At 37.4% G+C, this 20204-nt stretch overlaps 1 protein-coding gene across 4 annotated transcripts; it reads left to right on the top strand.

Moving 5' to 3' along the window:
* Window positions 1-270: 270 nt before the first annotated feature.
* On the top strand, window positions 271-19957 carry rbm7 (RNA binding motif protein 7). 4 transcript variants are annotated; one of them, XM_044118750.1, is made up of 6 exons: window positions 271-305; window positions 1735-1970; window positions 13601-13763; window positions 14828-14900; window positions 18782-18875; window positions 18963-19957. In XM_044118750.1, the coding sequence occupies exons 2-6, from the start codon at window positions 1965-1967 to the stop codon at window positions 19326-19328; spliced, it is 702 nt and encodes a 233-aa protein (XP_043974685.1). In that variant the 5' UTR covers window positions 271-305; window positions 1735-1964; the 3' UTR covers window positions 19329-19957. The 4 variants fall into 4 exon arrangements, with proteins under 4 accessions (XP_043974685.1, XP_043974686.1, XP_043974687.1 ...); XM_044118751.1 differs by having other exon boundaries at window positions 283-305; window positions 1769-1970; XM_044118752.1 differs by lacking the exon at window positions 271-305 and adding an exon at window positions 1572-1676 and having other exon boundaries at window positions 1769-1970.
* Window positions 19958-20204: the final 247 nt, after the last annotated feature.

The raw sequence follows: 20204 nt of genomic DNA, 5'->3' as shown, positions 1-20204 counted from the left end.
TTCAGTTTTACTCAGTAATATGCATATCATCTTAATTCCTCAACTACGGTGGCCGACAGGTGCAAATGCGCAGCAAAAGAGAAAACATGCAAACAAAAAAGACACGCGCACAAATTAAATGCGGCAAACAAAAAGCAAATAAAATGCAGCAAACAAAAAAGAAAACACCCCCGAATGAAATGCAGCAAACAAAAGTGTTGAAAACGGAAGTGCTCCAGACCACTAGGGGGAGTCAAAGAAAATAGTATTCATTTCTATGGGACCAGATGCAAGATTCAGAGAAAGAAATTTGAAAGAAAGTAAAGGTACGTATTACTATATTTCTTTTCAGATACGCCGTCTTTTATAATATTGGCTATAATATAGCCAATATTATAATATTAGCCCAGAACGGTATGACTGACACAAAGTCTATCACGCTACCCATAAATTATTCTGTTATTCTATAATATTATAAAAGACAAATTCTCTAAGGCAGGGGTGCCCAAAGTCGGTCCTCAAGGGCCGGCATCCTGCATGTTTTAGTTCTCTCCCTGGTGGCAGTAAAAACCTTTTCAGCATGTAAATGTTCTTCTTAGGCCTTCTAACAAGCCATCATTTGATTCAGGTGCGTTAAACCAGGGAGAGAACTAAAACATGCAAGATGCCGGCCTTCGAGGACCGACTTTGGGCGACCCTGCTCTAAGGGATTTAAATCAGGGAAGTTTGCTGCCCAACGAAGCACAGTGATACCAAGGTCATGGCAGTGTGGGCAGGTGTCAGGTACTGCTGGAAAATGAAACCAGCATCTCTATTAAGCTTGTAGCAGAGGAAAACATGCAGTGCTTGATGAAACACAGTGGGCCAACACCAGCAGATGACATACCTCCCTAAATCATCATCAGCCACTTTCATAGAACATCTTCATTGTAAACCAACAGAAATGAGTTGCGCGGAGCGAGTCTTTTTATACGATTCTTTCCAAAACAATAATGCCAGAAAAACTGAGTTCTGTAATCCTCTTGGTAGTTGAGTAAATGGTTCTTTTTTTAAAAGTCTTACATTTTGATTCTTCTCCTTGGAAATTATTCCTGTGTAATTTTTTTTTTTTCGGTGCAGAGTAGCACTGCTGCATTGGTCCTGTCACAAAAACACATAGAGATAACAAAAAAGTGCCTTTACACCAGCTTGATGTGTTCTGAGAGAACGGGCAAACTATAACATTCAATCTGATTGTTTATTGCCTGACCTGTGTCATCATCAGCTAAGGCCTATGCAAGAAATTTGAATTGTTAAAGGCCTGTAAAAACAGCGTGTGACAGCCAAAACAACAAAAACATTTTAAAGTTAGAAAAATAAAACAATTTTAACTATGCTTAAGCTCCAGCAGGCACTCTCATCTGACCTCTCATATCTGGTGGATATACCCCAGAACTAGAGAAAGGACCACCAAACAACTCAGATTTTTTTACATTTGGTAATGCAGGGCTTTATTTTATCGCTCCACTTTTTAGCTCCATCTTTCAATTTTATAGCTTGCTTTTCCTACTCCATCTTCTACTGTTAATGCAAACCTATTTAATGTTGGTTATAGTGTCAGTGACTGCCAGGAGAAATTACATGATGAGCTGGAGTCACTCTGCATCTCTCAGCTGGATGCAAGAGACAAATGGGGCGATTTAATTTATGTTGCACTGGTAGGACTAGTTACTCAAGTTACTGTTGAGTTTTTAATGAGGCTATTTGTTTTCGTAGGCTGTCCTTTATGAGACGACTTCTTTATTGTCAGCCTTCAGGACCTGTAGTGCTCGTTCACGTGTGAACAGGTCCACTCTGTCCTGAGATCTGCCTGACTGGAAAGGAGGAGAGATGGAGAAGGCATTTGGCAGAACAGCTTAACTCACCAGCCCCTAATCCACCTGCGCACCTGGGAAACCTCTGGTAGGCCGGTTTGCCAGTCCACCCCACAAGTGTCGACTGCACCAATGAAGGTATGCTAAGAGTTAAATCAGCAGTTTTCCCTGAAATATACAGGCTATAAACTGCTGTTTTTATTGTAAAGATCTGTTTTATTCATCTTATAAAACAGAAATATTTTCTGAGAGACTAAGTTTTGGGCTTTCATTAGCTGTAAACAATTTAATCTCTGTGCAATGAAAATATGTAATAAATAACTTTCATCTTTTGAACCGAATTACTGAAATAAAGTAGAAGAAACTTTATTCTACTGGAATATTTGGATATTCTGAGATCTCCTTATTAATTGGCATACATCTATACTCACCTACAGTATTTTGTAAAGCCATGGTCACAGTATCACTGTTTTAGATTTTCCTAATGCATAGGATTCTCATCTATACTCACAGCTGTAGTAACACTTGATGGCATGATTTCTGCACTTGCTGCAGGGATATATGCTCATAATTCATATACTTTCCAGACAGATTCTTAATAGAATGCACCAAACCAGCAAGTGCTGCACCACATCTAAGAGTGTGTGCAAGGTTGTCAATTTGATGATTTATGCAAAGTATAAAAATTGATTCTTGGCAACATCTTTTAGCATTTCTTTTTTTTTTCATTTTCATCCATTTTAACGTGGCATCATAAGTTTTAACTCTGCAAATTAGATGACAGTTTCCTTGTTCAGTGAAATATAAATTTGAATTTGGATATTCACTTTTTTTGCTTCAGTGCAGAGGCATGGATGGACAGGATTTTTCAACCTTTTCACAGTTTCTCGTTTAAATATCACGATGAGTGAGCTGGTGGGGATTGGGTTTCTGAGACAAGGACATTTCAATAGTATGAATATAAATTTGCCTTTCTGAACACTGAATAAATGACTGAAAAATGTTCTCTCAGACAAATAGGTCGTTCTTTTGACCATCATTGCAAAGTGACTGTCTTGTAATTTGTCCCCACATTACACTGTACATACACGGGTTATTAGCCAGTGCCGTCAATATGTTTTCTGCTATTCAGCATGCCATTAACATTATCTGCTCGTAATTGTACAGAGTGAACCTTTGCCTTTTGTTGCCAGAGGGGAGAGGGACTTGTTCCCACATCTAGGAACACCAGACAGCAAATATAAAATTTATATTTTATCATGCCCCAATGCTTGTCAGACAAATGTATGTGGACATCCTGTCAATAAAGGGTTGAAAGGCTGATGAAATATGATTTCTCTGGGTGGAACATAGAGCAGATGGAAGTTTGAATACTATTTTTGGAAGAATTTGTTGATTCTTTTAAGATTTGGGTCATCCAACATTGGCACATTGATATAGGCAATGCTGGTTTTGAAGGGCATAATGTCAAAGAACTTTTTTCAGTTTACAATTTGTAATATTCACAAAGTAGTTTATATGTGACTGTATGGAAATCATACATGGACATTTGCTTGTCTGTCTTGTTCTCAAATTCCCCATAATCTACTTCTAAGAAATCTTTACCAGGCATATGACCTCTATACGTCATTGCAGTTTGTCCAAATAAATTAGATCTTATCTCTGTGTTTACGTGTATGTGTATATTTATGGAGTTGTCATGTAAAACACAACAAAAGCTGTTTGTGTTGTGCAGTAACCATAAAAACAAATAAATGATCATTTTAACAGAGGAGAAAAGAGTGAAAAAGCAACCTACAAAACTGCTAGCTTTAAAAAAAAAAAAAAAAGCAGAAATATTAAGAACTGGGATGGAGTGAGGAACATATGCAAAGCAAGAATGGCATAAAGATGGAATGAACAAGAAAGTACAAGTATTTCTTTTTTGTTCTCACAATACATCACAAAATACACTGTACATATTTATGTGTCTTAAGCAGATATAACTAAAGGCAGGGTGACCAAATGATCCATTTTATCCTGACATGTCCACTTTTCCTGTTCTGTTCAGGGCATCCAAAGTATTTTATTGAGTAATGAAAATATTTGAGTTTCCATTGTTTTTAAGGGGACCAACAGGCATGTTTCAATTGTCTGGCGCAATCCATAGAATATAACAGCCCTTTTGTCTTTTGATGTGTGTTGCATCACTGTCGCTGTGACATGGCCAAACACAAACCTCGCCGCCAACCCTACACTTCCTGAAACTCATACACAATCTGCAACATGATAGAAATAAACATTGGTAGTTTGTATCAACCCAGTTTCACTAATCCAACTGATGATTATGTTAAAAAATAACTATCATTGACCTACACCATTGTCAATACTGATATATTGTGCATCCCCAATAATAATTTCCATTATTTATTTACAAACATTTGTAAATAAATAAGACGGTCAAAATAGATAATTGGAGGAAAAATAGTTATTTAAAATATTTACTTTTCTCATTCATTTGTGTAGTCCACATGGATAATTATGAATGAAATGCATTCATTGGTAAAATGTAAAAGGCAAATAAATACATTTCTGCATAAAATGATTGTATGCATTTTTTTTATCACACCCTGCTTTCAAAATCCAAAATAAATTATCTGTCATGATAAGTAATAATCCACACTCATCCACAACATCGGCATTTAAGTGACTGTTAGATAGAGATATTATCTCACAGAGACCCACACAAAACCTGTCCTTCAAGATCTGCTGTTGCAGCTTCACAGTTCGTCTCCAATTCCCTGACATTCTAAATAAACAGACTGCATGTCAAGGCAAATGCTGCACATTTCTGTACAGAGAAACCCACAAGCCAAGGATAGAGCGACCACACGATATTAGTTGTGACAACAACAGACCCAAATGCCTGGAACAGCCTTCAGTGAATTTGACATGGTCCCATCTTGCCGGATGTGCCAAACTCCTCTTGAACTTTTCTTCCTCTTATTTTGTGCTGAGGAACACAGTGAGCCTCAAGCAGCTCCTGCATGAGTTTGAAGTAATATGCTTTGCCCTGACAGTGACGATAACGGGCCTAAGCTGGGGGCGAAGGAGGAAAAAAATAAACAACAACTCTAAGCTCTCAAAAGAGCCTACTGTGTGCATGAAGGTTGGCTGTGTGCCTTTTTCCCAATAGGACAGGCGATGGACTGAAATGGCTATTGTAAAAATTTAGACTGAGAAATTACTTTTTACAGCTCTCCTCAGACAACTTCTTCAATAAATGACCAATTTGAATAGAAATTACAGTTCTTTGCAGCGTATTCACAGACTTTGAAATTTTCAGTTTCTCAAGATTCAACAAAACACTTCATCCATCCATTTTCTATTTCTATATCCCTTTGTCCCTAATGGGGTCAGGAGGGTTGCTGGTGCCTATCCCCAGCTAACGTTCCGGGCGAGAGGCAGGGTACACCCTGGACAGGTCGCCAGTCTGTCGCAGGGCAACACAGAAAACAGACAGGACACACAACCATTCACACACACACTCACACCTAGGGATAATTTACAGAGACCAATTAACCTGACAGTCATGTTTTTGAACTGTGGGAGGAAGCCGGAGAACCCGGAGAGAACCCACACATGCACAGGGAGAACATGCAAACTCCATGCAGAAAGACCCCGGGCCGGGAATCAAACCCAGGACCTTCTTGCTGCAAGGCAACAGCTCTACCAACTGCGCCACTGTGCAGCCCCAACAAAACACTTTAATGAATTTAATTGGAATATTTTGTGATTTTGCAAAGTAGTGCATAATAAAAATGTAAATCTGGTTTTGATATTGCCGCAGGTCTTTGGGGCTATACCCTTACCAGCTTTATCCATTCAGAGAAGCAACATTTTTGCCCAGTCGGATGGAGAGTATTTGTGAGAATTAGTTCCAAGTCTTAAAACAAATTCTCCATTGGATTCAGAAGTGAAAGTATTCTATTGCCAAGCTGTGATTGTATGTTTAAAGCTCTCGTCATGCTGGAAAGGGAAGTTTTTTACTGCCCATAACATTTTCTCTCTTCATTTGGCTTGTACCACCCTTCCCTGTTCTGGCAAAAAATAACTCTCCTCATACCTGATGAGAGCACGTTTGCTTTAAAAATGTCCATACATTTAAAGACTTAAACTTCAAATCATTGTAGGACTATTTTTTTCCTAATGTGACTACTACATTTAGTGATCAGGCTATTCGAGTAAATCTTCATCTAACTGTAATTTCCTCTCTGCAATAAATGATCAATGGTAAATTTCCTCTCTGCAATAAGCTATTGATGGCAGTCAGACTCCAAGCAAAAACTCAAGAACAAATTAAACTTTTAATCCAGAGGTTTTGCATGTAAATCAAATATTTGCATAACAAGAAGTTGGCATAACACCCTCTGATCAGCTGATTACCATAGTGATGAGAATCTTCAAAGGGAAAACTTTTTCTTTCTGGGGTGGAGCTTAGAGTTATAGGTTATAAACTGCAATATTGACTGTCTCTGAGGGCATGTTCTGCTCAGTAGCAAAGAATATGGGACACTCTGCTGTTGATTATAATGAAGAGGAGAAGAAGGCAAAAGCTTACTTTTGGAGCTGGAGGTATGGGGGAGCAAAAAGGAGCAGTCTCTTTGTGCTTCTTGACAGAGCTCATTATCTTTTCCAAAAGGTGTTGGAGGCTTTAAAAAGCAGCAGGAGGTAAGGAAGAAAAAAAAAGACCTGCACAGAATATATTTAGAGAAGTTAGATATTTTTGCTGCAAAGAACTTTACAGTTAAAATCCATTTCTTAATTACTCCTCCAGGACAATTATTCCCTCTCGATTCCCAATGCAATAAAACACTCACCATATGGCACCTTTGGCAAAGGGCATTAGCCCTCACCTCAACAGGCAGGCATAAAGTGAGCCTATAGCTGTCTGAAATGTGCTGACACCTCACTTCTTGCAGCAGCCACAGGGGTAGGGGTAATGGGAGCAGTGGTAGAGTGGGGGTAGAGTGATTACTGGATAAAAAACAAGCATAGCCTATTTTCATTTGCTGCAACAGATGCTCATTTTATGCACTTATTAATAACTTCAAATATTTCAGCTAATGCTCTTATTATGGTCTGTTGAGTAATAAGATGGTTGATTTTTAAGTTTTTGGCCTCCTGCGGTCCATTTTTTGCGGTTTGGGGTCCTTGCCAGATATCTCTCTCTCTTTCCCTCTCCCTTTTTCTTATAGTGCTACTCAGCACTGCAGCACTACAGCAGCAGGGTAGTTTGTTCTCCTAATATGTGATTGTGTGTGTTTGATACATTGCAAGGACCATTTTCCTAACACATACTATATTGTGGGGACCAACTACTACTTATCACAGCCAAAACCTGTGCCCCATAGGAATAAGTGCTGTTTTTGAGTTAGGTTAGGTTTAGGGTTAGGCATGCACTGATAATTGGTTAGGATCAAGAATAGACTACAGTAATGAATGAAAAATAAATGGAAGTGAATACAAAATCATTGTGAAGATAGAAAAGCCTACTGTACGTGCGTGTGTGTGTGGGGGGGGCGTGTGCGTGCGTGTGCGTGTGTGTGTTTGTGTGAGAGGGACGCAGTCACAGCATATTAGGGCAGCACTAACATGCAATGACGATACTTGGATAAAAGGCGTGTTGCGAGAAGAAAATGGAAAGTGGTGCAGAAAAGAAGTGCATGGGCACCTTTCATTAGATTATTGAATCTATTTGCCTTGAGTGGGTGGTGAAACGGTGTGGCATCATGCCAGTGATGAGCTGTTCTCTGCATACAGTGCTGTGAAAAATTAGCTGCCCTTTTTACTCATGTCGTGACCAGTGATGGCATAGTTAGCTTTAAAAAGCAACATGATTTTTGATTGCTGACTACTCCTTCCACTAACAATGACATTCATTAGATATAACTGTAATACTGGGTCATTGTTAATTTTGAAAAGCATTTTTTTTTTCCATTAATAAATAAAGTTAGCATTTGAAAACTACTCATATTATCTATGACACAAAATTAATTTGATCATGCAAAAATTTAAGAGTGACAGTGAAGCAAAACTAGAAGAAATCTGTAAGATGCTGAATACTTTTTAGAAATACCTGTTTGTGTGTCCTCCAAACCCCAACTGGGATATTTTCTCCAAATCCCAATTTAAGTTTGATTGCAAAGTGAAAACTAACTGTAATTTATTGCTTTTCTCTGTAGAATAGGATGGGCAACACTTGTTTGTGTTTGTAAATGTAAGCAGTAACTTTTCTTCTGCAGCAATATACAAAGTGTTATTTCATTTTCTTTCAAAGAAAACTGAAATGCACCTGGTAAAGCCTAACACTTCTGTGGCAATCTGATCCATATGCCAGCAGCCATCTAAACCACAGCCTATAGGCTATATATAAGGCCATAGTCCTAAATAATAAATGACATCCATCACAAAAGTGGCTCTCCTGCTGCACTAAATTAAGCATGATTGATCCCCATATTGGAACTGGAACAATATAAGCCACTCAAATGCCATCCGTGTCAATTGGTTCTATCAAATATCAACTCAAGAGGTGTAAAATAAGATTGTGCATGTAGGTGGGGCAGTGACTGCCTGGTGAGCCCAGAGTAGCACTTTAGAAGGCACAGACCATTAAGCTGTGCTGGATGCAGTGAATGGGAAGCTGCTATGATGACATCACGCTGCCAAAGAGGGATGGCTTAATTAAACTTTCATCCGACAAATATTCATGCGCATTTAATGATCCCAATTCACTTCATTCCACATGAATTATGAATATTAATGAAAAGGAGGAGAAGGCAGTGGGGTTTTTATGTATATGATGGAGCCAGAAGGAAAGATTGGGGTTAACGAAGAGCCACCAGTGGGTTGGCTTTGCAGTTCGACCAAACACCCGTAGGCTGGAGGTCATAATTGGAAGTGTGTACATGCAAAGTATATGTACAAATGTGTGTGTGTTGAGCCTGACTATTCTCGTCTTGTGTGGCTAAGTAACCATAAAATGTCACCCATATTATACCAGCCAATAGGAAACTGGTTTGGCCTAATTTGGGGGTTCGTCACTGTTTTCCCCATGGCAAGTTCAACAGTTTAATCTTGCAAACTCAAGCTGGCACACTTATTTCTGTGTCACTAAATCTATGTGCCTGAAAATTTAAGTGCAGCAGGTATGTTAAATGTAAATTAGAACAATGGTTTTGTTCATATACAATAGTCAATAGATTCAAATGGATTCAAAGGTGTAAGAGTGCTTGTCAGTGCTTTGGCTCTTAAGATAGAGCTAGGCAATTCCCTGCATTTCTATAACACATTGAGCTTCAAAGGCTGGATGTATCTGCTGTATGAAATAATGAGATTTAAAATAATTTTAATGACATACATAATGTGACTCATTGATCAACCGCAGCTTAGGTGCTGTTATATCGCCCCTTCTATTCCGCATAAAAAGTAGCAATGAGAATAAGGAATTAAATCTTGTAGATATTTCCACCGAGGCACAACAGTTGTGTGGTGTAAAAAAAAATTTCTTAGCCCTGCTTCTTTTCATTAGATGTTGCTAGAAAAATTCAGGTCTATTCTGGATACAAACAGTTATTTAAATAATGGGAGTGATGCTATTTCTAAAACTGTTTGTTTACAACATCTAAGACATGACAGTGGGTGATACGCAGAGGGAGAAAATTCATAAGCATTTCAGTTTCTATTCATAAGCGGATGGATGGATGGATGGATGGATGGATGGATGGATGGATGGATGAATGAATGAATGAATGAATGAATGAATGAATGAATGAATGAATGGATGGATGGATGGATGGATGGATGGATGGATGGATGGATGGATGGATGGATGGATGGATGGATGGATCTCACAGAAAAAGAATCTCACAGAAAAAGCCTGTGCTGCCTGAACTGTTCAATTTTTCAGCGGATCAATGCTACCCCCTACTGGTAATCCTTTGAACTACACGCTGCTCTCACAGTATGAGAGAACAATTACATGTTTGCATGCTTAATGTCGCTGCCTGCTTCGTCCTCCATTTTACTCTCTCTTTCAGCTCCCATGAAACCTGCCTTGTAGTTGTAAATCGAGGATAATAATGACCTAAGGGAATTGTTTGGAGTAATAACCATATAGGAACTAAAAATAGATTCAAGGGTGTTCATTGCAGAACTACACAGGTGTGAATTTTATGGTTGAGTTTTACTGCTTCCCTTTGATAATATTAAATTAAAAGAATCTTGTTGCTTTGGAGCTTTACATGCAGAGCATGTGTTAACAACTAAGCCCACCATTTACACTGCGGAGTTTACTGCCATATGAAAAATGCAATCAAAACTCTGCCTTGCATGTAAAACACATGTCATAAGCCAGATTCTTAGTGTGTATGTCTGTTGCATCCCCCTCACTTTGATGTTTCATATTAAATTAAACCAGAAAATATGGAAATGAGCCACAGTTCTGACTGTGGCCTAATTTGCATCAACTATTACCTTACGCACCGCTACTCCAATACCACCTAACCATGGCAGAATCCGTGAAGATGTTTCTCAGGCATGAAGGAGAAATTCATTACCAGACAAATTGATCTAATTAACATGGAGTACCGAGCACGAGAATCCATCTGATAACAATGAGAGCAAAGCCTCTAAAATTGCTCGCTCGACCTCCACAGTCAGACACATCACGGACATTAGAGGCACTTGGTTCCGGACAATTTAAGGCACTGACCCAATCAGAATAAACTAAAAAGTAAGAAAAAAATAATAATGTGACAGCTAGATGGACGGATAGGAAAGTGGTTAAAACAGGGTTAAAAAATGCATTCAACATGTAAAGAGAGTACATTAAAAATTATTAAAACAGCACAAAACAATTAGCAATTTAAAGTCTCAGTGTGAATCCGTATTCATCTATAACCTTTGTCAGTCTTGTAACAATTTCTGGAAATTAAAATGTCCTTTTCAATTAGAGAAGAGGGATAAGCAGCGTGAATAGGGCAAATTAATGTTGCAAACCTCTTTGGAATGATTGAATGATATAAATCATCATGTAGTGTGAAAAGCTCCTTTAATTCACCTTTTACTCTCATTATACATGTCTACAGTGACAAACAATACATACTAATCCTGAATAATTGCTTTTTTTTTTATCAGCCAAATGGCAATCTACCTTACACAATAAACTTTTCATTTACAGTTTAAATGTACAGTTCACACTATGTTGTTCCTAATTTCACGAAACATATGAATTTAGGTGTCTAATGCAAAGTCTTACATCTTAATTCAAAACTCAAAAGCTGTCAAGAAAATACAGTTAGTCACAGTTGACATGGATGAATGAATGGACAGATAAAGAAACACTAAAATCCTTCAGTGAAAAACACCAAATCAAAGTCATTAAAAATAGTTGGGCAACCATGTCAGAAGGGTTAAACAGAGAAATTGCTTTCTTGAAATAATGCTTACTTAAAAATAAAATTTTGCTTTAATATGAAAGCTTTAGATACATGTGATATTTATATTCTTTTTACAGGTGATGGCTGAAAAAGAGAGAATAACCACTTGACTCAGTCAAGTTAGACTCAGTTGTCATAGCATATCTACTTCTAAAGCCCATTTCCTCTTTTTTAGTTGCCACCTTTAAGCCACCACGGTTCCTTGATTTCATTCAGACAGCAGAAGACAACCTCTAAATTTCATGGTCCAATTTCTGGGAATCCCCCGCTCAGCTCATTCAGACAAGCAGCAGCAGCAAACACATTGTGGAACTGCTATTACGCTGAGCTCATCACACAAGCAACTTCTTGGTGAAATGCTGGTAAAAATATTGTGAAAGGATTATTGGAGAAAAGTTGCTGTGATGACATGTTAAAGGCAGAGAATCGGAAAGAGCAAGAGCTTCTTTAGTTGATAGAAGTCCAATTTCAGGGCGTAAAATTGTGAAGTCAAACTTCGTTTAAGTCATGTTTGATATATAGAGCTTTTTTTAATAGCAACTGAAAGCAACATTACTTTTGCTATAAACCTGACACTATGTCTGTGGAAAATACATAATACTGCCCCTTTAAAACATTGTGTGTTGACACACAGGTTTTAGATTACACACTCCAGTGCACTAAGCAGTGTTATGCATGTTGGTTTGCTTTAGGCTCAAGGGGTAGTATAGGGAAGGATTATGCTGCTTTCTAGTTGTATTCAGACTGGGAAATTCCAACTTCCTAGTCAGAAAAAATATTAAAACAGTTCAGAATACCCACATTTATTAAGTGGAAGGCTGATTTTGCTTTCAAAATCAGCCTTCCACTTAATAAATAATAAATTTAATAATAACTGATTTGTTTTGGTTTTAAATAGGTGTGGCAGTCTCTCATATATCTAATTGTATTGAGTACAATTAGAAGGTGTGTCCAAAGTTTTGGTCTGTGCTGTATGCCTGCATCTGTGGAGTAAGTAAAGTCTATGGGAGCCATGGATTTAAGATTTGTTCTGAATATCTGGGAGAGTCCTCCCTCAGATGCTGATTATGGATTATGCTGCTTTCTATTTGTACTCAGAACTGGGGAATTTCAACTTCCCAGACAGAAAAATGAAGTTGGATTTCCCACTGAAAAAATTAAAACAGTTCAGAATACCCACATTTATTAAGTGGAAGGCTGATTTTTGTTTTCAAATTGGCAACTTCTCACATCAACATCTTTCCATGTTGATGTGGAAAGATGTTGATGGAAAGATGTGGTGGAAACATGTTTATTTTAAACTACATGTAAGAGTGCGTCTAAAATCAGTTTTAACAACACTTGAAACTCGAAACTGAACAAAAAAAAAAAAAGCAATGCTTAAAATATGAATAATACATAAATGACATTATAATATATTTTATTTTATTTTTGTCATGTTGTCCACAAGGATGCACAGTGGCACAGTTGGTAGAGCTGTTGCCTTGCAACAAGAAGGTCCTGGGTTCGATTCCCGGCCCGGGGTCTTTCTGCATGGAGTTTGCATGTTCTCCCTGTGCATGCGTGGGTTCTGTCCGGGTTCTCCGGCTTCCTCCCACCACTGTCGGGTTAATTGGTCTCTCTAAATTCTCCCTAGGTGTGAGTGTGTGTGTGAATGGTTGTTTGTCCTGTATGTCTCTGTGTTGCCCTGCGACAGACTGGCGAGCTGTCCAGGGTGAACTCCGCCTCCCGCCCGGAACGTAGCTGGAGATCGGCACCAGCAACCCTCCCGGACAAGGGTGAACAGAAAATGGATGGATGTTGTCCACACTCCTTACCAGTTGGTGGCAGTAATGCTTCCGTAATGAAGAAGACTCAGAAAGAAGAAAACAGAGGTGCTTACTTTTGAATGCCTCGGTGTTTTTCATGCTAGTGTCGGTGTTTGTTTGTTTTACTAAAAAGTTTCACTTGCACCTCTAATACGATGGGTATAGAAGACGAAGCGGATCGCACTCTCTTCATAAGAAATTTAGATACCCGAGTTACGGAGGAACTCCTGTTCGAGCTGTTTTTACAGGTGCTGTTGTTGTTAGCCACAAGCTAGCAGATGTCCTGTTTGTTTGTAACGGCAGGCTAATGCTAATCCCGAGAAAATGGTTGACAGACATGCCAGAGTTGTAATTTACGAACATGATATTATCTTAAGCTTTCTTTAAATTTTCTTCTTTATTAACATTTTTGTTTTGTACACTAAAGTTATTCTGTTAGCGTGTAATTTCTAAGGTTTCGTAACGTTGTTTGTGTTTGCAGGCTGGACCGCTTATCCGAACTAAAATCCCTAAAGATTCGGATGGGAAACAGAAAACATTTGGCTTTGCAGTTTATAAACATGAGGTGTCGGTGCCTTATGCCATGCAACTTCTAAATGGGACATCGCTGTATGGAAAAACCATCCAAGTCCAGTTCAGAACGGGTGAGAAATCAGTTGTTTTTAAGCGATTCGTTTAACATCTCAGTCATTGTAAATAATGTGACCACAAATTAGAGTTAATCTATCGATATTTGCATTAAATTATCAATAGATGGAGTTCAAACAATTTACTTAGTAAATAATATTACATTTTAAATTAGTTCATAAAAATTGCAAATAGTTACATTTCAATATCAGATATGTAAGGATACATGGAATGTTACAAAATTACCAGAACATATGTCTGTCTGTATGAATAAAAATATGTACATTCATGTAAATTCACACAGTAACAATGCTTTTATTCTCGCTGTCTGAAATAAACTTGTCCTGTTTTAGATCAATTAGTATTATTTCTATTTGCTAAATTGGAGAAGAAACATCAGTTTAATTTATTGTAGAAATAAAAATACTTAATTCAATGTAACATTTTTAATTATTCAATATATCATACACTCATGGAGAAAATTGCTGCTACCCATTTATTAGTTAATAAATGAAAACCCACAAAGGTCCATGAAATGAATAGAAACTAGCAGGCAGAAGTGCTAATATTTTGTCATATATAGATATATTTTAGGCTTGTCAATCTGAGTGCGTTTATACATATGATTAATCTGAAATTTTTAGTGTGTTAATATTCCATAACACAGATTAATCTCTTAATTTTGGCCTAAAAGCCTCTCTCCTGAGGAGACTTTTATGCCTCCTAACATGTGGGAAATTAAAGTTTGGCTAGGAATGCTTGAAACGATGTTCACAAATTGCATCAATGCTACTACTGAATAAGCAGTAGTAATATGCAGATTTTCACTGCATGGTAAGAAGTAATGCTCTGTAAATAAAACTTTTTTCTCAAATTAATAATCAAAGTTTAGCAAAATTTAATATTTTGTTGGTACTGGCAAGCTTAAACATATTTAAAAATATATATATAGACAGAAGGTTGTACAGATTATTTTCTCTGTTACTTAAGTATAAAGCAGCACAAAACACTTTGGAATAAATCTAAAATATAAACCTAGAATGTAACATTTCATTTTTTTTAAAATCACTTTTTTTCATAGGTAGCAGTCATAGCAGTCCAGGAAACTCCCAGAATTCTAGTCCTGCAAATACTCCAAATCCTCATGGCCAAAGGTAAGAATACATAAGTGCCCTATATATTATGCCCCCAACCTCTTATTAAAATAAAACTAATACAGGGAATTAATACATTGGTTGTTAAATTATCAGCAAGTACTCCTGATTTAAAAATGGAGGCGAGAATGTTTAAGAGGATCACTGGGGACTGTGGTGTCTCCTCCTGCAGAGTAAAGTTTAGACTGGGCCTAAAGAATCTGACCAGGCCCACGCTCATAGATATTGTGTCCGAGCTTCATCCAACCCTACTAATTGACTTCAGTTAGAGGTTCCATCCCAAAGTAAACCTGACATAGGAGAGAAAAGCAACACACTTGTTGCAGTCAGAGAGGCCAGTGCATGTCTTGTAGAGATCAACAACCAGTTTAAAATACTTCCAGGCCTCTGACTTTGCATTTTTTTGGTTTAGTCGTGTAACTTCTCTCATTTTTAGCTTTTGTTTGACATTTTCCAGCTCCATTTTGTCACATGTTGTAACTACAGGGCGTGTCAGTAGCAAAACTTCTGGGATGAGTGATTGATGGGAGCAGTGCTGGGCAGGGCCAGTGCGCTGTGCTTGTTTCAGTCTAATTAACTTCTGCACCTTACATTCTTCCTTTCTTCATCAAGGTAAACTACCTTCTCATCTAGGCCTGTCGCAATAAGCAAAAAATAAATTAATCGCACAATAAATTAAAACTATTGACCTCATTTTAATTATCGGCTCTATTGTTTCTTCCGGCCTTTTTTTTTCTGTTGATGACACTTAATGAAAAAAGTCTTAACTCCGGTGCTCTCTACTCACCCTCCCTTCCTTATTTTCTTATTGTAATGTCCAGCGCACACTACACGATCTTAGAGCTGTCTGCCGATTGTCGGCCCATTTTTAAAACCTGAGAGATCAAACATTAGCCAACAGAAATCCTAGGTATGACAGTTTGATCGCGTTTGATTGTGCCGTGTGGTGTCCAACAATGGGCACAAAATAATGGCTACAAGTTCAGTTAACTAATTTTAAAACCAGGCATTAATCAGTGCTTTACTGCAACCTACCTGCAACGCATGTGGCTCTAGTGTCAGTTCTGACTGAATGAAAATCATTACAACCTATTTATGTCATGTTAATGAAGAACAGCTAAAAAGTTACTGGGTTTATCAACTGCGGTAGCAATTTTGCTCCAACTCCTCCCCTTGTCATTTCTGTATTTCTGCATAAAATGTTGAATAAACATTAATGTTGTTTCCATATATCATCTCCAATTTTCCCGCCATAATTTTCCCTCAGAAAGCACAGAGGGAAATGTGCTCTTTCTGATTGTCTACTTGTCACATTCAGCAGGCTGCGTTAATGCTCCCAGTCGGGGGAAACCCCTGATTTAGATTGGAGCGGATTTACCGTAACACACCACACACTACAGGATCATCGGTTACAAAATCGTTAGCGACAATCTTAGGACAATCTAGGATTGTCATAAAGGGAAAATTGGGGCAAAAAATTGTGTAGTGTTAACTATTACATCAGGTAGTTGGATGTGCCCATCTTCTCTATTTAAACCTAATGATTACTGAAGGGCAATATAGTATGCAGACTTCATAATCTGCACTCTTTTGGTTGAAGCAGCATTTATTTCCACTTTGGCTTTATGTTGTTTAGATTTTATTCAAGTATATTTTTTGTTAATGGAGACAGAGAATCCATTTTATTTTAATTTTTGTTTATCAGTTCCAATGTTAAGTGTTCTTTTGAAAATAAAGTGTATCTATCTTTGGCAGGAAATCGCATGCGTTATTACGCCATTCCAATTAAATCAGTGTAAAAAGGTCTTCAAACAACATTATCGTTTATTGCAATAATTTTTGAGACAATTAATTGCTCAACAAAATTTGTTATGGTGACAGGCCTATACTCATCTATTTAGACTTTAATAAATAGATTAATAGAATAATGAGGACTACATGCATTCTTATTTTAAGTATACACTGTGCTTTATGTATTGTAGGCTTATTAAAAATGCACCCGAACATCAAGGATACGGTTTTGACAAGTTTCAGCCCGAATATTTGGTTGACCTCAGGCTGTAAATCTAAACTCTACTGCAGTCGTTTGAATAAAACAAAATGTAGTTATGAAAACAGTTTGCTCTTCACATGAACATCAAATTATCAGTTTGATCTGGTGAAACTTGTAGAAACTCTGCTTTTAATTTTTTTTTTTTTTTTTATTAATTGACTGCATAGATGCTTTGAGTTTTGATATCTACTGAGAAACATCCTAAAATGTTTTGTAAGAAATTTATGGTGGACTAAAGAAACAGTAACTTTCTGCACTCACTTTCGCCTTTTATTTCTGGTGGTTATGCTGTGCAATGTGTGATATCTTTCTGGATTAAGTCCAGTGACTCGATATAATAGCCAAAAAAGAACATATCCAGGGCCATTGATCATACTTGCTCTTTTTGCGCTCTTAAGAGTGGAACAGTAACTGAGCCAACCCTGCTGATGTGTCATAAGTACATGAGTACATAGACAAGTATGCATGTTGAGCAGTTTCTTCCTTCCTCTTTGTGTTCAGTCGCTTGCATCTATTACCTGTGTTGTACCTTTGATAAAGACTGGCTAGAATTTTACTTTATTTTTTTTATAGCTCATTTATGTGCTTACAGTAAAAAAAAGACCACTCTTATCTATTTATTACCAAGGAAGAAATCACTGGTAATAATTTACCAGGTTGTTGGTCTGCAACAGCTGATTAACATCAATACTCGTAATCAATACTTAACACTGCCATGTTATTTGCAGTTTTATGTAATAATATGTAGGTAAAACCAGACATTCACATTCACTGTTAACCATATTATTAACTTTGCTGTCAATTTGAATGGTAAGTCATGAAATTGACCTTTTTTAAATATGTTGTACTGCAAAAATGCATGTAAATTTAGTGGCTGTGCTTCTAACTGAAAAATACCAATGTAACCAGTACCCTGTACTTGGCAGTGTGTACAGTTAGTTTAAGTAACTAAATAGCTTTAGTTACTCCAGTTAGTCCAGTTACAAGTTTATTTGTTCCAACTTATTCTGTTTTTCAGCAATAATTCTGGAAGTATTTGCAATAAAAAAAATAAAAAACACAGCAGGCTAAAATAATAAATGTCCTCTTTTTCTGCTATTTATACCATTTACTTTCTTTTATTGGGGAAAATATGTGCACGGGTTTTAAATTTTTCTCAGTAAATATCAACAGACATTATACATCAAGTATGGATTCATTAGGAAGTTTTCCCTTGATTTTTTTTATTTTATTTTGTATTTTTTCCTGATCACTTGTCGATGTGTTTCTTTCCCCCGTTAACCAAATTCTTAGAAACAGCATGGTCATTGGTGGATTTCTTAAAAGTTAGGCACATGTTCTGTGATTCATAAATGGTAATATTTGAATTTTTTAATTTTCACTTTCATTCAAAACCACTATCTCTAGCACAGAACTTGCAGGAAATAAGTTTGTTGTTTGCTACAAAAGTCCAATGACAACAGAATCAGTGTACAGACATAACTTGGCATGTTGTGTAAATTGTGAAGCTTTCATCCTTTGTATTGATTAGTTTAAAGGAATAACGCATTGAAGATGTAAGTGTGGACCAAACTGAACTTCAGCCATACAAATGTGCAAACACTCACCAAGATCTTGCTCTTAAGAGAAAATTTTGTTCTTTTCTGTATAAAGAAGCTAAAGTTTGTTTGAAATATCTTTCATGTAAATCTTGGATGTGTGCTCTACTGAAATCTTTTTTTGTTTAAGAGTGGTGGTGTTGTAAATGAAAATATGAGAAGCAAGGGTTTTGGTACAAACTTTTTAATAAATGTAACATTTTCCAATTTATGTTTTTATTCCCCTACAGGATGCCAATCCAGTTTAGTTCTCCTCCATACACGCCTCCACACCAAATGCAGAGGTCATTTTCATCGCCTGACAATCTCCCGAAGCATGTCATGGTAACACTATTTCTCGGCCTACAAAGTAAAAACTCAAAAAACAAAAAAACTCACGCCTCTCTTACCAGTCTTTTTCTACATCCACAGAGGAACAACCTATGGCAGCTCCATATGCAGCAGCTCGAGCAGCTTAACGGCACTTTTGCCAAGTCTTTCCACCGGCAGTCGCCCGCTCCTGGAAATTCTGGCAGAGGGGAGTTGAGGCACCAGGACGGCGATCACTACAGGCATGATCGAACCCAAATGAACAGCGGCGGCAGAAGCCAGCGCCACGGGGATGAGTATGGCTCTGGTCGTCATCAGCAGCACAGCCACAGCCGGGAGAACTACCACCACCAGAATGACAGGAGTGGTGGTAATCGACACCACGACAGCCGAGGTGGAAACAGTCGTGATGAACGGGCTGCCAATCGTGGCCTCAAAGAGTACGCTCACAGATGGCGACGTTACTGAGTTACATATTTGTTGGGAAAAAAAATAAGTTCTTCACATTTTTTGTGGACATTTCTTTTAAGAAAATCTGAATTAGGTTAAAAATCATTGTGTATATACTCAGGTCGTTTGTAAATGATCTCACCAATTTGAGGATTTAATAACTCATGCCTTTAAGGCCTCTTTTTAAAGGTCTTTTTAAATTTGAACATTTTTCTTTGATGTCACAGTTTTGTCCTCAGCTGTTCTGGATATTCTGAAAGTGATTGTAATGTTGCAGAAGCAGATACAACATGACTGGCAGTGAATCTTGAATGGCAAAAAAGATAAAAAAAAAAAAAAAAGACTTCAAAAATGTATGATACTTACCAGATTTATGTTATGCAATTGTGCTTAAATGGTGCTCCTAACAATGTAAACAAATTTTCAGGTATGTATGCTGAAAAGAACATCAACTTATAAAACTATAAATTCCACCAGCAACATTGAAACAAACACAGGGCACCAACTTTTTTAATTTTTAGACCAACCTTGCTCTTTCCAGCAAAAGGGGCTTTATTTTACTTTTCTGTGGGTTTTATTTTTTAAACTCTAATCTGTAAAACATGTTTTAAAGTGAACATTTTCTCTATAAAGCTCTTTTCACTTGACTGCTGTATTGTTATTCATCTGGCTTCAACACATGCCTTTGAGTCTTTGTTGTTGTTCATAAAAGCTATTTACAGCTCATGGTGTATAAAGAGGATATTGTATGTTGACGCTTACACGCTGTAATGCACGCACACATGGCTTTATCTGCACCTATAAATGGACCAAGTGTAACTAATATGCTTGTACAGCGGGTTCTGAAGTAATCTACAGGTGGCGCCACACACATCCATTTATTGAATCAATTAA

Source organism: Gambusia affinis, linkage group LG06 (assembly GCF_019740435.1).
Source record: "Gambusia affinis linkage group LG06, SWU_Gaff_1.0, whole genome shotgun sequence".
Lineage (NCBI taxonomy): Eukaryota > Metazoa > Chordata > Actinopteri > Cyprinodontiformes > Poeciliidae > Gambusia > Gambusia affinis.
This window is presented reverse-complemented; position numbering and strand designations above follow the sequence as displayed.

What these genes read in the sequence shown, in the direction of transcription:
- rbm7 (XM_044118749.1), top strand. Translation starts at nt 13,275, where the DNA reads ATGGGTATAGAAGACGAAGCGGATCGCACTCTCTTCATAAGAAATTTA. An exon ending in TGTTCGAGCTGTTTTTACAG is followed by an intron (nt 13,368 to 13,600) that starts GTGCTGTTGTTG and finishes TTGTGTTTGCAG; the next exon opens with GCTGGACCGCTTATCCGAAC. An exon ending in CCAAATCCTCATGGCCAAAG is followed by an intron (nt 14,901 to 18,781) that starts GTAAGAATACAT and finishes ATTCCCCTACAG; the next exon opens with GATGCCAATCCAGTTTAGTT.